The 16,168-nt window shown below is 37.5% G+C and overlaps 1 protein-coding gene across 1 annotated transcript; it reads right to left on the bottom strand.

Annotated features, from left to right (window-relative positions):
- Positions 1–7,576: 7,576 nt before the first annotated feature.
- On the bottom strand, positions 7,577–8,515 carry LOC127192286 (olfactory receptor 481-like). Its single transcript, XM_051149611.1, has one exon. It carries the CDS (start codon positions 8,513–8,515, stop codon positions 7,577–7,579), a length of 939 nt encoding a protein of 312 aa, XP_051005568.1.
- Between the last annotated feature and the right edge of the window lie 7,653 nt (positions 8,516–16,168).

The raw sequence follows: 16,168 nt of genomic DNA, 5'->3' as shown, positions 1-16,168 counted from the left end.
CTCTTTTATACACAGACATACGTAAATACATTTATAATTTTGGAGATATAAATCACTTTTATGTGTGTAACTAAGATGAAATCATGCATATGAAATTTGTAATAAATATTGCAATATTGACATAAGTATATGAGCACATAGTAAATATGCATATAAGTGTATAAATGTAGATATCAATGTATTTTGTGGGTATATACATAACTTGTTGTTCTAGGGAAATTTTAATGAATATAATACTTAATGAATTTTATCATCTTCCAAGTCATGCTACATATAATCACCATAGCCATATATCTAAATAAATTATTTTCTTCAGTATAACTTCAAAAGATTCTACCCTCTAACTAGGAAAGAGCCCATAAGAGTTGAAGAAAATGAAGCTTTAAGGAAGTAGAATGGAAAAGAACAAACTAGAAGGAAGAATATTGGTGCCAAATGATACAATAGGGAGGGGGAAGCAAGGAGACACAGGAGGACAAAGACACAGCCAGTATGAAATATGTATATGTTACTTTATGGATAAGATTTTAAAATAAAAATATTTTTTAAAGATTTGTTTATTTATTATGAATCCAGTGTTCTGTGTGTACATCTGCACACTAGAAGAGGGCACCAGATCTTATTATAGGTGGTTGTGAGTCATCATGTGGTTACTGAGAATTGAACTCAGGACCTTTGAAAGAGTAGCCAGTGCTCTTAACCTCTGAGCCATCTCTCTAGCACATAAGGGTTGGTGAGTTTTTTGCTTGTTTGTTTGTTTGTTTGATTGATTGATTGATTGATTGATTGGCTGATAGTTTGCTTTGTTTGTTTTTTGGTTTTGTTGTTGTTGTTTGTTTTGTTTTGTTTTTTGAGAAAGGGTTTCTTTGTATAGCTTTGGCTATCAAGTACTCAATTTGTAGACCAGGCTGGCCTCAAACTCACAGAGATCTACCTGTCTCTGCCTCTGCCTCTGCCTCTGCCTCTGCCTCTGCCTCTGCCTTTGCCTCTGCCTCTGCCTCTGCCTCTGCCTCTGCCTCTGCCTCTGCCTCTGCCTCTTGAGTGCTGGGATTAAAGGTGTGTGCCACCATGCCTGGCTTAAAAATAAAAAAAGTTTTAAAAGACCTTAGATATGGCCTTTGTTATCTCTGTCTCTCTGTGTGTGTCTCTCTGTGTGTGTCTCTGTGTCTCTGTGTCTGTCTCTCTGTCTCCCTCTGTCTTTGTCTGTCTGTCTGTCTGTCTGTCTCTCTCTCTCTCTCTCTCTCTCTCTCTCTCTCTCTCTCTCTTCCTTTTCTTTCAAATTTTTGCACACACTCTGCTGCCTCAAGACTCCCACACACCCTCTACTTGCAATATTCTCATCCCTTCACTGGTATAGCACCTACTTTATGTTGCAGATACCAACCCATACTTTATTGAGACATTTATAAAGAGCCTTACTGAATCTCAAAAGCTAAAATCACCATTGTACCCCACAGGACACTGTGTATCTGTTTTAGTATACTACATTTTATGTAGGTAGGCCTTGGTTTTCACCAATGAGATACCAGAAGCATCTTGTAGCTAGATACAGAGATGTCCTTTTCTCCCAGTGTCTAATTCATACAACACAATAAGCTTAAATAAAAGTTTGATATGAATGAAATAAAATAACTGATAAACCAATGGGTAGAATGATGAACACTTCATCTTGTTCGAACTTTTGGTACCACTGGGTTCTAAACCTTATTTGACAGAAGCTGTAATTGAGGCATGCACAGAAAATATCAGGCTTACAAACACCACTGTGAAACTTTGACTCCTAGTTTTGAACTCATAGAAAATGTTTAATATATCATATTAAGAGAGTTAATTTTTTAAGTTTTTTAAATTGTAATATAAAGTACTAGATACCATTGTGACATTTTTTAACAAAGTGTTGTTTTGAGACCTTTTTTCTCCTCTATCTTCCACTTCCTGCTACTCCTCTTCCTCCTTATAACCCTGGTCACTGATTTTCTTCATCTTTTATGCCCCATCTATATTTTTCCCATGTCTCTTTCCTCAATGCCTTTTTTTCTCTGTGAGCCCCGATGGGCCCAGGTTAGTTACTCTGTAAGTCTTCTTGTGATGTCCTTGACCCCTTCAGCTACCTCTATCCTTCCTCCCACTCTTCCATAAACCTCCCCAAGCTCGTCCTATCGTTAGGCTATGGCTCTCTACATCTGTTTCCATCAGCTGCTGGATGAAACCTCTTAGAAGACAGTTATGCTAGTCTCCTGTTTGCAAGCATGGCAGAGTATCATTACTAGTGACAGAGCTTGGCTCTTTCTCATGGGGTGGGTGTCAAGTTGAGCTACTCATCTGTTTGCCATTCCCTCAGTTTCTGCTCCATCTTTGTCACTACACTTCTTTTAGGCAAGACAAATTTTAAGTCTAAGAGTTTATGGGTAGATTAGTGTTCCCCTTCCTTCACTGAAAGTCCCAACTGGCTATAGGAGGTAGCAACTTCAGGATCCATAAGCCTGATGCTAGGAGTAATAGCTAGGGTCACCCCCATAAACTCCCAGGAACCTTCCCTATCCCAGGTCATCCCTTCCACAACTACTCCAGCTCTCCCCATACCTGATCCCCACCCCTGTTACCCTCCTCACCCCCTCTCCCACCCAGATCCCCCCCCCTCGATCTACTTCAGATATCTATTTTATTTCCTCTTCTGAATGAGATTCAAGCATCCTCCCTTGAGCCCTCCTTGGCTTTTGGGGGGGGGGGTCTGTGGATTGTAGCCTGATTATCCTACACTTTATTGCTAATATCCACTTATGAGTAAGTACATAACATGTGTGTCTTTCTGGATCTGGGTTATCTCACTCAGAATGGTTTTTTTCTAGTTCTATCCATTTGCTTGCAAATTGTGTGATCCTTGGTTTTAATAGCTGAGTAGTATTCCATTGTGTAAAAGTACCACATTTTCTTTATCCATTCTTCTGTAGAGGGACATCTAGGTTGTTTCCATTTTCTGGCTACTGTGAATACAGCTACTATGAACATAGTTGAGAAAGTGTCCTTGTTTTTTGGTGGGGCGTATTTTGGATATATGTCCAAGTATGGTATAAATAGGTCTTGAGGTAGATCTATTCCCGATTTTCTGAGAAAACTCCAGATAGACGTCCATAGTAGTTGTACAAATTTGCACTTCCACAAGCAATAGAGGAGTGTTCCCTTTGCTCCATATCCTCACCAGCATATGCTGTCATTTGAGTTTTTTTTGTTTGTTTGTTTTTTTGTTTTTTTTTGTTTTTTTTTTTTTTGTCATTTGAGTTTTTGATCTTAGACATTCTGATTGTGGTAAGATAGAATCTCAAAGTCACTTTGATTTTCATTTCCCTGATGACTAAGGACATTGAACCTTTCGTTAAGTGTTTCTCAGCCATTAGAGATTCCTCTGTTGAAATTTCTCAGTTTATTTCTGTACCACATTTTTTATTTTGTTATTTTGGGTTTTTGTGTTTAATTTCTTGAGTACTTTACATATTTTGGATATTAGCCCTCTGTTGGATGTAAGATTGGTGAAGATCTTTTCCATTGTGTAGGTTGCCATTTTGTCCTGTTGACAGTGTCCTTTGCCTTACAGAAACTTTTCAATTTCATGAGGCCCCAGCCATTAATTGTTGATCTTAGTACCTGAGCTGTTGGTGTATTGTTCAGAAAATTGTCTCCTGTACCAATGAGTTCAAGGCTATTTCCCACTTTCTCTTCTATTAGATTCAGTGCATCTGGTTTTTTGTTGAGGTCTTTGGTCCACTTGGACTTGAGTTTTGTGCAGGGTGAAAAGTGTGGATCTTTTTGCATTCTTCTACATATTAACATTCAGTTAGATCAGCACCATTTGTTGAAGATCCTTACTTCTTTCCATTGTATGGTTTGGCTGTTTGTCAAAAATCAGATGTTTGTAGGTGTGTGGGTTTATTTCTGGGTCTTCGATTAGATCTATTGATCAACATGTCAGTTTTTATGCCAATAACATGAGGGTTTTATTACTATTGCTCTGTAGTACAGCTTGAAATCAGGGATGGTGATATTTCCAGAAGTTCTTTTATTGTTTTAGTTATCCTAGAGGTTTGGTTTTTTTTTTTTTTTTTTTTTTTTTTTTTTTTTTTTTTTTTTTTTTTTCATATGAAGTTGAGAATTCCTCTTTCAAGGTCTGTAAAGAACTGTGTTGTAATTTTGATAGGATTGCATTGAATATGTAGATTGTTTTTGGTAAGATGGCATTTTTTACTATGTTAATCCTACTGATCCGTGAGCTTGGGAGAGTTTTCCATCTTCTGATATCTTCTTCAATTTATTTCAAGGACTTGGAGTTCTTGTCATACAAGTATTTCACTTGCTTCGTTAGACTTACACCAATATATTTTATATTAGTGGCTATTAAGAAGGGTGTTATTTCCCTAGTTTCTTTAAAGGAGGACTATGCCTTTTTAAAAATGTCTCCATGAGGAAAAATGGCTGATGGGCTGAGCAGCTGAAAAACAACTCACCACTAGAGGGCGCTGTGTTAAAAATATGTTAGGGGAGGAAGGCTCTCCTTTCTGAGGACTAGGAGAGGGAGGAAGAGGGTATGCGGGAGAGAAGGTGGGATCAGGAGGCAACTAGGGAGGGGACTAATTAAAAATATTTTTTAATGTTTAAGTTCTTTCTTGTAATCCTTTTCATTCCCAAGGAAGCATAGAGTTGTTCATGTGTCAATGTGTGCTATGGTATAGACTAAGTGCATGGAGACTAAAACAAACTTGAAATCACATCTATATCAAATAATCCACTGTAACTTCCCAATAGTTAGAGAATTCATAATTTCCAGCATCATACAACTCCTGTGAAAATTGAAGTGAAAAAAAAAAAAAAAAACAAGGTATTTTGGGAAACCAAATACTCTGGATTCAAATAACAAGTACTTATCTTCTAAGCTAAATCACTATGGGTTACCTACTTACATATGAGAGCCTTCATGTTATTTATTTTTAAATGAAAACTAATAGGGCCTCTTCATTGTGTTGTTATAAGGAATGAATGATCTAATGAGCGTAACATTCGTAGAATGAGATTTGACATTGTAACAATAAATCATTTTTTCTAAAAAAAAAAAAAACTAAATAAGGAAGACTGGATGGCATTTTCAGAAGTTTAATAACAGTAATTACTGCTATCTCTCTCAAATACATAGATAGATAATTAGATAGATAGATAGATAGACAGACAGATGATAGGTAGGTAGGTAGATAGATACATAGATAGATAGGTAGATAGACTGATAGATAATAGATAGGTGATTGATAGATAGATGATAAATACATAATTTATAGATAGATGATAGAAACATAGATATATATACATAGATGATGATATAAAATAGATAGATAGATAGATACATAGATAGATAGATAGATGATAGGTAGAAACAAAGATACGTAGATAGATAGGATAGACAATATATAATACAACAGATCTCATTGCCTTCCAATTAGATTACTTGTGCTTAAACCTGAGAATTATTGATGGGCAGTCATGATGCACACCTTTAATTCTAGCACTCAGGAGGCAAAGGCAGGTGGATCTCTGTGATTTTGAGGCTAGCCTAGTCTACAGAGTGAGTTCCAGTACAGACAGTTACACAAAGAAACCTTGTCATGAATTTGTTTTAAGTGAGAACTACAACAAAGTATGTTCTTAATTTAAAGAATCACATACATATCAATTGGCAGATCCCAAGGATGATATTAGTATATGAAAATTTTTAAAGGTTATCTTTAATTCAAAGAACATATCCTATGAATATATTCTAACAGTTGCCTTCCTTAAAACCTCCTTGTGTCTTTGCTCCTCAGGCTGTAAATGGGATGATTTAACATGGGAATCATCACTATGTACAACTTTGTTCTCATCCATTCAGTAACTGGGTTAAACAGCATAAATGCAAGAATCCATTCATAGTAGAGAATGAGTGCAGTGAGGGGAGAACCCCATCTGGAGAATTCCTTGTGAAACTTTCCAGTGGAAAGAAGAAGTAGCAAAGAAAATGAGCTATCTGATTCCGTCCACAGAATGGACTCAATATGCCATTAGCAACTTTCCAAGCAGTCACACAACCACCTACATAGGAAACCACCTTACGACATAGACCCTATGTAGAAGACAACCAAACAACCAATATAAAATATGTTTGAAAACCTGTTACCTGATTAATAATATTTTTTAAATAAAATTAAAATATTGGGTCTAAATTTCTAAATGGAGGTTAATATCTATCATATCTCATCTCTATTAACTTAAAACATCTATCTTGATCTAAAAACATCTTAACTTCTAACCTACTAAGCTTAATTGAAAGACTAAACTATCTGGTCTTGAACCCCATCAGAGACTTGAAGGGATAAAACTTAAATACCTGAGTGAACCTGGAGTGCAGGTTAGCAGCTTCCAAAATGAAAAATTGACTGATACGGATAAAATAGGAAAGATATTTACTTCAAATTTGCCAAGTACAAGTGGCCAACTCACTATGAATGTAACATTTATATAATTCCTGATTGTCTCGTGGTTCTTCCTGTTGTGTGTAGTTTATTTTCCTCATGTGTAATAATGTAAATGTATACGTTAAAAAAGAAACATAAATTTTTTTTAATTTTTAAAATGTTATTTAGAGACCTTATATGTGGCCTTCGTCTCTCCCCTCTCTCTCTCTCTCTCTCTCTCTCTCTCTCTCTCTCTCTCTCTCTCTTTCTCTTGCTCTCTCTCTCTCAATATTTCCTTACCTTTCAAACTTCTGAGCATGCCCACACTCTGCTGAGCAGACAGCCACTTGAGCCACAGCAGGGAACAGGAAGCACTCAGCTAACAACCCAAACATCACCAAGGAACAGAGTTGGGCTTCTTAAAAACAATGAGCTTCAAAATATCAAAACTGTTAAAACTGATAGAATTAAAGTACTTTTATTAAAACTAATGGAGTTAAGCCTTTCAAAAACTTTGATAATTTTTAATACAAAAAAACATTAGTGAAGATGTAAACATTTCAAAGATTAGTCTGATTAATCCTGCTGAAATGTGTATAATGTAGAGTTTCAGAATTTCCAGATTCATGGTGATCCTATGCAAGAGTTGCCAAGTATTCCAGATGCATGGTGGTTCTGTGCAAGAGTTACCAAGAGCTCCAGATACATGGTGATCCTGTAAAAGAGTTGCCAAAAGTTCCTAAGATAAGGATGAGAGCCATCAACATTCCATCAATTGGATTGAAAAGGAACACATGACATATTCCAGATGATAGTTAACATTTTAAAAAATACAATACTAAATACATGAGAAAGTAACTGTAATCATAGACCACCTAAATAATACAGAAGTAAAGAAAATAATTTTACATCATCTTGGCAGTACAACCATAAAATATACACATTTAATTTTAGTCAAGATTTTAGTGCAAATGATCAATTTTCTTAAACTCTTGAAAAGTATTAAATAAGTTTTCATTTATAAACATACCACTGTACATTTAAGAAATTTTGTGTGTAAAACAAGGCAAACAACATATAACTACTGCATTGTTTCCAAAAAATGTTCAAAACGAGGAGTGTGTTCTGGCCATCAATTTCCTCATGGCCTCTTTCACCTCCTTGTTCCTCAAACTGTAGATCAAGGGATTCAGCATGGGAATCACCACTGTGTAGAACACAGACACCACTTTCATCTGGTTGGGTGAGTGGTTTGACTTTGGTATGACATAAACAAACGTAACTGTCCCATAAAACAAGGTGACTGCAGTGAGGTGGGAGGTGCAGGTGGAGAAGGCCTTGCGCCTGCCCTCAGGAGAGCGCATCCTGAGGATGGAGTGAAGGATATAGAGGTAGGAAACAATGATAGTGAACAGGGTGATAACAATAATGGAACCTGCCGAGAGGGCAGGAGACATCTCAGCAACGTAAACATGGGTACAAGAAAGCTCCACCAGCGGTGGGAGGTCACAGAAGAAATGGTTGACTTTATTGGATCCACAAAAAGTCAGGCTCAGCAAACAGCTGGTGAATGATGAAGCATTCACACAGCCACCCACATAGGAAATAACTAGTAAGATGAGGCAGACCCTGGGAGACATGAGAGTGGAGTAGAGCAACGGTGAGCAGATGGCCACATAGCGGTCATAGGCCATGGCAGCCAGCAGGAAGCACTCAGCGGTCCCAAAGACCACATCAGAGCCAAGCTGGACTATGCAGCCGGCCACAGGGATGGCAGTTCTCTCTCTCAGGAAACTCACAATCATGACAGGTGTGACTGAGCTGGAGTACCCAATGTCCACAAAGGCCAGATGGCTGAGGAAGAGGTACATTGGGGTGTGAAGTTGAGGGCTTCTTCGGATCAACATGATGATGCTGGCATTGCCCAATACAGTGCTGAGGTAGACGCCCAAGAACAAGACAAAGAAGATACGACGAAGAGTGGGGTCCTCAGTTAGGCCCAAAATAATGAACTCTGTTACCATTGTATGGTTTCCAGGCTCCATCTTTTTTTTTTTTTTTTTTTTTTTTTTTTTTTTTTTTTTGAGACAGTTCCTACTGAAATAAAAACAGTGGCTATCAGAATACATTAAATGATCTCATGGCTGTTACACTCCAGTCCATATTTATCCCATTAAAAACAAACGTAGATCTCACTTTGGTCATGTGTTTATTATCCTTGAAGTGTTTCCAAACCAAAAATGCATCATGCATGATTTCAGAATATTAAGCATCCTTTATCTTAAGCCATGGGTACAAGCTGAACAGTGACTCAGACCAGAACACAGGACTCACTACAGGTGTGACATTTGATCAAGTCAGGAGCTGTAATGAATGCATAGAGTCCTGATGTTCTGGGAGCCCAGTGGCTGATGTGACACATGCATGCTAGTGTTTACAGTATCTAATTCCCCTGTACTTCTTAGTCCCGTGGGAGCCCACCCTTCCTAATCCTCTTGTAGCTGTGTGCCACTGAGGGCAGTGCATGCCAATCTGTTGTGAAAGGGAATGGTGTTTTCTCAGAATCACATGGCAGTACCAGTGGGCAACTCACTTCCTTCCCACAGTGAAACCTTTGCCATGACACAGCTACAACACAGTTGTACCTCCTATCAGTCTGAGCTTCAAGTGTGAGGACAGGGAATATACTGTACATGCACTGGAAGTAAGACATAGGGCTGTTGTGTTAGCTCACACTAACTTTCCAACGTTAATGTATCAGGTCAGTTTAACACCACTTAACCTGGTTAATATAATTATAGATTATTGTAAATTGAAGTTTCACACGGAGACCAACCCTGAGAAGAGCATGGAAAATAACTTTATTTGTGGTCATTATTTGTATCTTAAGAACTATATGGGATAAACAATAGAATACATTTCCTAATCTTATTTAGATAAGGCAGTAAATTATGTTAAGAAAATACCAAATGTTTGCACTATGCCAGCCATGTTAGAACAAGCATGGTAGTATACAAGTAGAAGGAATAACAAAAGGAAAATAACTGATCAAAAAGTAATCAGGAGAATGCAAAAGATAAAAAAATATGAAAGTAATATTTCTTCTAAACGACTCTGTCAAGATGAGATATCCAAAAATATTTTCAATACTTATACTGTTATCTTAGGTGATAAAAGTATGAAAATGTTCAACATCTATAACCACTATATAGACGCAAATTAATTCACAGTGGGATTGTACCTCCCTCATCTTAGAATGCTTATTTCTAAAAAGATATCTGCACAGAGCACATTGTGCTGTCTTTAAAGGGAAGGAAACCTCATAATTGCACTAATATAGAAAGTTCTGGAAGACAGTGTATTAGGAAACTTAGGGAGAGAAAAACAAATACTGAATAATCCCATTCATATTTTGAAGCCAAAAATTCATTACATAGAACAAAGAGTAGAATGGTGGTAGAGAGTTGAGGCAGTAAAATACAAGAGTGGAGAATAAGGAAAGGAACAAACTGGTACAGCATTAAAATTAAATAGTATATCTTAGAAATTAGTTGCACTGTCATAATCATAATTAATAAGGTAGTATGTTTCAAATTTGTGAATAGATAGATTTGAAGATGGCAGAAATGTGATTTGATGGATATGATGAGCAACTTGATTTGACATTTCTACAATGGAAATACATACACATCAAACTACCATGTTATGCACAATAAAATATATAACTACTATTTGATCATTTATTGATTTAGTATTTTTAAGTAAGAATTCAGAAATTGAATTCTGTGAAATAAGATAACTTATTGGGAGTTGATCACCAGCATTAAACTAGCAACTATACAACCATACTATACAGAGATGCGAGCCCCACTCCAAAGCTGAGGCTATGCAGGCATTGAAGACAAAGACATGAGACAGTGGGGGGTGGAGAGTTGAGATTCCCAGGCCTTCCCCCAACTTCATATCTACTCAAAAACTGCAAGAATCCCTCTTTTGGACCTTAATGAAATGGAGGCTGAAAATATCTCCCTACTAGCCAAGGGGGATGAGAAGGAAAGTTTCCTATCTCTACCTGATCCCTGGGTCAAAAATAAATGCCAAACAGAAAGTAACAAAACCCTACGTATGCTCCCCTCTCCTAAGAAGTCTTATAATTGTTCTTCCTGATGCAGACCTAAAATTTGAATTTACATTTCTTTTTTGGCCTAAGTAACCAAGCTTTGAAGTATCATAAGTAATAACACTTCGGTAATAATGTGGAATTGATTACTGTGATACTCTATAGACATTGTAAATTATAGATTTCTTTGTGAAAGATTAAAGGTGACTGCAAATTTTGTTCCCAGGAAATGCACACATCACTAGCAAAGAATGAATGTTACCTGATTGCTACACATTAAAAGGAAACATTTCAGGAATCATCCTCACATTGTAGGGCTTTCTTCTGCAGGACTCAGGACCATTTGCAGTGTAAGACATAAGTACATCATAACCAGACATGCTCCTATCTGCTAGTGTCTTACTGAAAATCCAGGGGGAGATAATCTAATGAGATGGAGAAATTGAGTGTATTTGTATTTTCATTTATTATTGTGCTGAAAAAGTCCCAAGGGCGTCACTTATTATCTTCATTATTAGTAGACAGTACTACAACTGCAATGATCTCATTAAATCTGAGACTTGATTTGTATAAACGCAATTAGCATGGGCTGGGCTGTGATATTTTGTGACCTATTTGAGAAACAGCCATCACCATGTACCTGAGTTACAAAAGGACCAAGGGATGGATTAACATTAAAAAGGGAATAGACCAGGAATATAGATCAGGAAGGTCAGCATATAAGAGTCTCTTGAGAGTAAGAGTAAGAATGGTAAAATCACACTAGGTAAGATACTTGTAGGGAAAAGGGGCCATCAGAGGTAAAATTCCCCTAGGTACCACCTGAGCAAGCTCATCAGATCTCGAGAAACTAACTCAATATATTTCAGAGTGCTTAGTAAATTAAAAATATCATAAATAAATATTATATGGACTTTCTTGAAGTGATAAAAGGAAATTTTAGTATAACGATGATGTCTTCTGTTGCCATGTTTTTCATGGCCCCTCATCTTGAAGAGACTCATTCTGAATTATAAATGAAGTAATATAATATCCAGGGTTTATTTCTAAAACAAACTTAAGGAGTGGAGTGCTGAGAGTATCATACAGAAATGAGAAGAGATGAATGTGAGCAACTGTTGAGGCCACAAGATGTGTGCATAAGGGTCCCATATTCTCCTCTCTCTACTTTTGTATTTTAAGTTGGTCATCATAGTTCATAATATTTTATGTCCTGTAGCATGTGTATAATTGACTGTTGTCATTCCTGTTAGGCGTTTATTGGACTTTCTAATTCTTCTCTGAGCATGTAGGATATATATATATATAATTTACTTTCTGCCCACCTCTATCCTCACTCTCATCAGAGTAATTTCTTAAGATCCACTTTCCAACTCACTAGCTCCCTCTTCAGTTATGTCGAATCTACTTTTTTTTTTTTTTTTTGTATTCAGAATCTTTATTGTTTGCCACCCCCTGTTACAACAGTAAAAATACCAAGTAAAAACTGAAAAACAAAGGGAGGCACTAAGTCAACACTTTCAGACTCAAATGGGACAGAATTTCCTTCAAATAGACTTCCTGGGGCTAAAGACGTCGCTCCATTGGTAAAATTCTGGCCACGCCTGCCTGAAGCAGTGGATGTGATGTCTAGCACCAGACACAATGCAGAGTGGTGGTACACACCTATAACCCTGTTAGCTCAGCCACTCATCTTTGGCAGATAGTCGAACCTACTATTTATCACATCTTTCCAGAGTATATCGTTCGTAATTAGACTATCTCTGTTGTTTTGTTTCGTTTTATTTTAAACATGTACGGAGTGTTTTGTTGTAGCTGTGGATGTGGTGGTTTGTTTTGTTTCTGTGCCTTTCTTGGAGTATTTGTCCTTTTATTCCCTCAAAAATATTAACAAAATATAACAGCATGTCTATTATATATCCTATTAGTTGGCCTCCTTAAATTTCTAAGTCTTATTTCTGGCACATTGACTAAATTTTCCTAAGTTTAGCTTTTACAACACCTGCTTTCTATCATTGGTTCAAGATTGTGATGGTAATTCCTGTAGACGACTCACAGATGTGGTTCTGGCTTTGGAGTCAATGATACAGAAAATGAGTTTTGAAATCTTCCTCCATGGCTAAGGAAAGCTTCTGAGGTCAGGTACGTGACTGGGGTGTTCCTGCAAGGGGGATCGGATAGGCCATTGCATTAAAGCTATGAAGCCTGGATTTTGTTGGAGGCCCAAAGATGTTGGAGTTGCCAGCACAGTAGGATAACTGCCAAGGAGAGCAGCAGACCAGGCGTGGAACAAAGCCAAAGAGAGAGCAATGTGCTCCAGTCAAGAAAAGGAGTTGAAGATTGGAGAAACATCATGAGTATCAGGTGTGAAGATGTAGAATTTAGGGTTAGTCCTGATGGTTTTTAGTCTTGCTTTGGTTCATTATTTGGTCCCCCTTTCCTCCCTTTTGGTGTGGTAATGTATATTCTGTGTAAAAGTATGTAATTGGGTTTTTTTTTATTTTGATTTTACAGAGTGTTACAGTTAGATATTACCATGAGTCTCGGAGACTTTGAACTTTGGACTTTTAAACAGTGTTGGGACTGAGATAGACTGTGAAGACTTTTGAAGTTAAACTGAATGAAATTTGCATTATGATATGTCTACAATCCAATGGGGGCTAGGAAGTGGAGTATGGTAGTGGGAGTATAAACGGCCCCCATAGGCTCATGCATCCAAATGTGTAGTCACCAGGGACTGGAACTCATTGAAAGAATTAGAAAGATTAGAAGGTGTGGCCTTGTTGAAGGAAATATGTCAGTAGGGGTGGGTTTTGAGGTTTCAAAAGCAGATGCCAGGCATAGTCTCTCTCTGCCTCCCTATCTGCGGATTAGTATGTAGCTCTCAGCTACTTTGTAAATACCATTCCTGCCTGCCACCACGCTCACTGTCAAGATGATAAGGGACTAAGTCTCTGAAACTCTAAGCGAGCTCTAACTAAATGCCTTCTTTTATAATAGCTTGCTTGTTCATAGTGTCTCATCAAGAATAGAACACTAATGCAAAATTTATCCCAAAAGATGAGTGTAGCAAATTCTTAATTCCCAGCTTCCTGTTGTGCATTGGTTTTGATATGCACTCACAAATCACTGAATATAGATGTGCATTCAGTGCATTGACAAATGAAGGAATAAGTAGAAGCTTGTTATATTGTGTGTGCACATGTGTACACATAAGTGCATGTGTGCATTCTTAAATAAAGAGAGATAATGCTTCACTTTTTGGTCTAGCATTCAGTTTGTTATCCTATGGTGCTATAAATGAGCAGTACGTAATATCTCAACGATCTACTTTGGGTTCCTCAACCCTGAGAATCCCATGTCTAATTCATACTTTTGGCTATTAGTAGCACACAAAATTTAGGGAGAATGTGATAGTTTTGGGAGTCAGGTGAGCTATGAGCCAAGTTAATCTGGAAAAGGATTGGAGAAGCACAGAAGACCTTATACAAATCACACAAGAGCACATGCTATCAAAGAAAGATTGAGCTTTGAATTCTAGCTTAACCACGGATTGACTGCCTATATTGTGTAGTGTATATCACGCCCAAATTAACAGCTTCAAATTTTAGCATCAGAATTAAAGCATATGTAGACAAAGTTTCAACCATGAGTTTTATTTTCCATCTTTACATAAACATTTCCTAAGTGTGTAGCAATCACAAATTTGAAGGGTTTAAAAATTATCTTGTTCAGCCCTAAGTGGAAAATGTATACAGCACCCTTACTCTAAAGGTTCAAGCCCACTGTGGAAGAAAGGGTAGAAAGAATACAAGATTTAGAGGTGGTGGGTGACTATAAGTAGACTGTCTTCTGGACACAACAAAACACCTGCACATATGAACTCACTTCTGCACATATGCTCCTGACAGCATACACAAGATGTGCAAGCTCAAGCCAGACCAAACCCCATCATGTAGATGGGTGCTGGACATGAAGTTCAAGCTCCAGCAAGGGAGCCATTGGCAACTGATAGATGTTAGGAGAGAGGGAGTCTATTTTCTCTGATAATGTAGCCCCTGGTAAGTCAGCCATGGCCCAAAAGGAAGACATGCATGCAACATTTGGGGAGCACAAATTGTTGTTGATACGTTTAGAAGAAAAAAGAAAGATACAAGTTGGGTGGGAAGTGGAGGTGGATCTGGGAAGAATTTCAGGAGAGGGATGATGAATATAGTCAAATTCCCAAATAACTAGTGAAATATTAAAAATGTACTGTCATTTAGAGAGAAAACTCTGAACAAGAAAATTGAATTGCTTTGAAAACAGAAATAATTATTATGCACTTACAAGTGTGTGTGTGTGTGTGTGTGTGTTGGTTCACAGATTTAGTTTGTACAGCTCAAAGTTTTGTCATAAAAGAGTTAGGAGACTTTGAGTTTGTCATTTTCTATTTTTGAATATGTAATTTCTAGAACGCTCACAGAAACATTTCATGTTCTCACATGCTTATTGCACTGTCCATATGCATTTCTTGCACACTGTGTGTCTTAGTTGGGGTTTCTATTGCTATGATAAAACACCATAACCAAAAGCAACTTAGGAAGAAAAGGCTTTATTTCATCATATAGCTTGTAGTCAGTCCACCATGCAGGGAAATGAGGGCAGGAACTCAATCAGGAACCTGGAGGCAGGAACTGATGCAGAGGCCATGGAGAGGTGCTGGGTACTCTCTTGTTCCTCCTTGCTTGTCCAGTCTTTTTATACCATCCTGGATCACCTGCCCATGTGTAGCATTGCCACAGTGAGCTGAGTCCTCCCACATCAACTGTTACTTAAGAAAACACACCGCCGACCCTCCCCTAATCAAACCTTATGAGGCATTTTCTCAATTGGGAGTCCCTCTTTCTAAATGGTTACAGCTTGTGTCAAGTTGATATAAAACCGGCTAAGAAAAAAAAAGTGCTGGATGTCTGACAAATGTCTAGAGCTTTTTTAAAAAATTTAAAGATAAGATCAAAAGCAATCCTTTGTCGGCTAATGATTAAAAAGTATACCCCAGAAAAAAAACTGCCCAACACAATGTGCCAACAAATTCATCCAGGAAAGAGGAAAATAAGGAAACAATCATAGCCACTTTTCTGGGTCTAGACATCTACCAGGTGTAGAAGTGAAGATTGCTTGCGTTCTAGAATATTTTTCTTTAAATGGTGGGAAATGAAACTTCACAAACACCCTAACAAACAGGATCCTAAAATCCTAAGAGTGTCTGGCAGCATGCCTTACAGAGTATGCTACCGAGTTACATTTTTCTCTTCTTCCTCACACCCTATGGTAATACTAACCATGCACTTACACTTGGAAGAGAAGAGGAATAAGATGTTTAGTACATACTGGTAGGCTATTTGCAGACAGCTAAGAGTGTCTACCCTTACAAAGGGACAATGTTGATATTTGTCGTGTGGAAGATTCTTCAGAGATAAAACATTTTATCACAGAGGGAACCCTTGAAGACTTAGGAAATTGTAAAGGAAGGCTAGTTAGTGCTCAAGAAGTAAGCAAACCAAAGGCTTTATGAAGTCCCTGAAACCAACCAGAT

This window comes from Acomys russatus, chromosome 7, assembly GCF_903995435.1.
Source record: "Acomys russatus chromosome 7, mAcoRus1.1, whole genome shotgun sequence".
Classification (NCBI taxonomy): domain Eukaryota; kingdom Metazoa; phylum Chordata; class Mammalia; order Rodentia; family Muridae; genus Acomys; species Acomys russatus.
The sequence above is the reverse complement of the archived record's forward strand: the minus strand, read 5'-3'. Positions and strand labels throughout refer to the sequence as shown.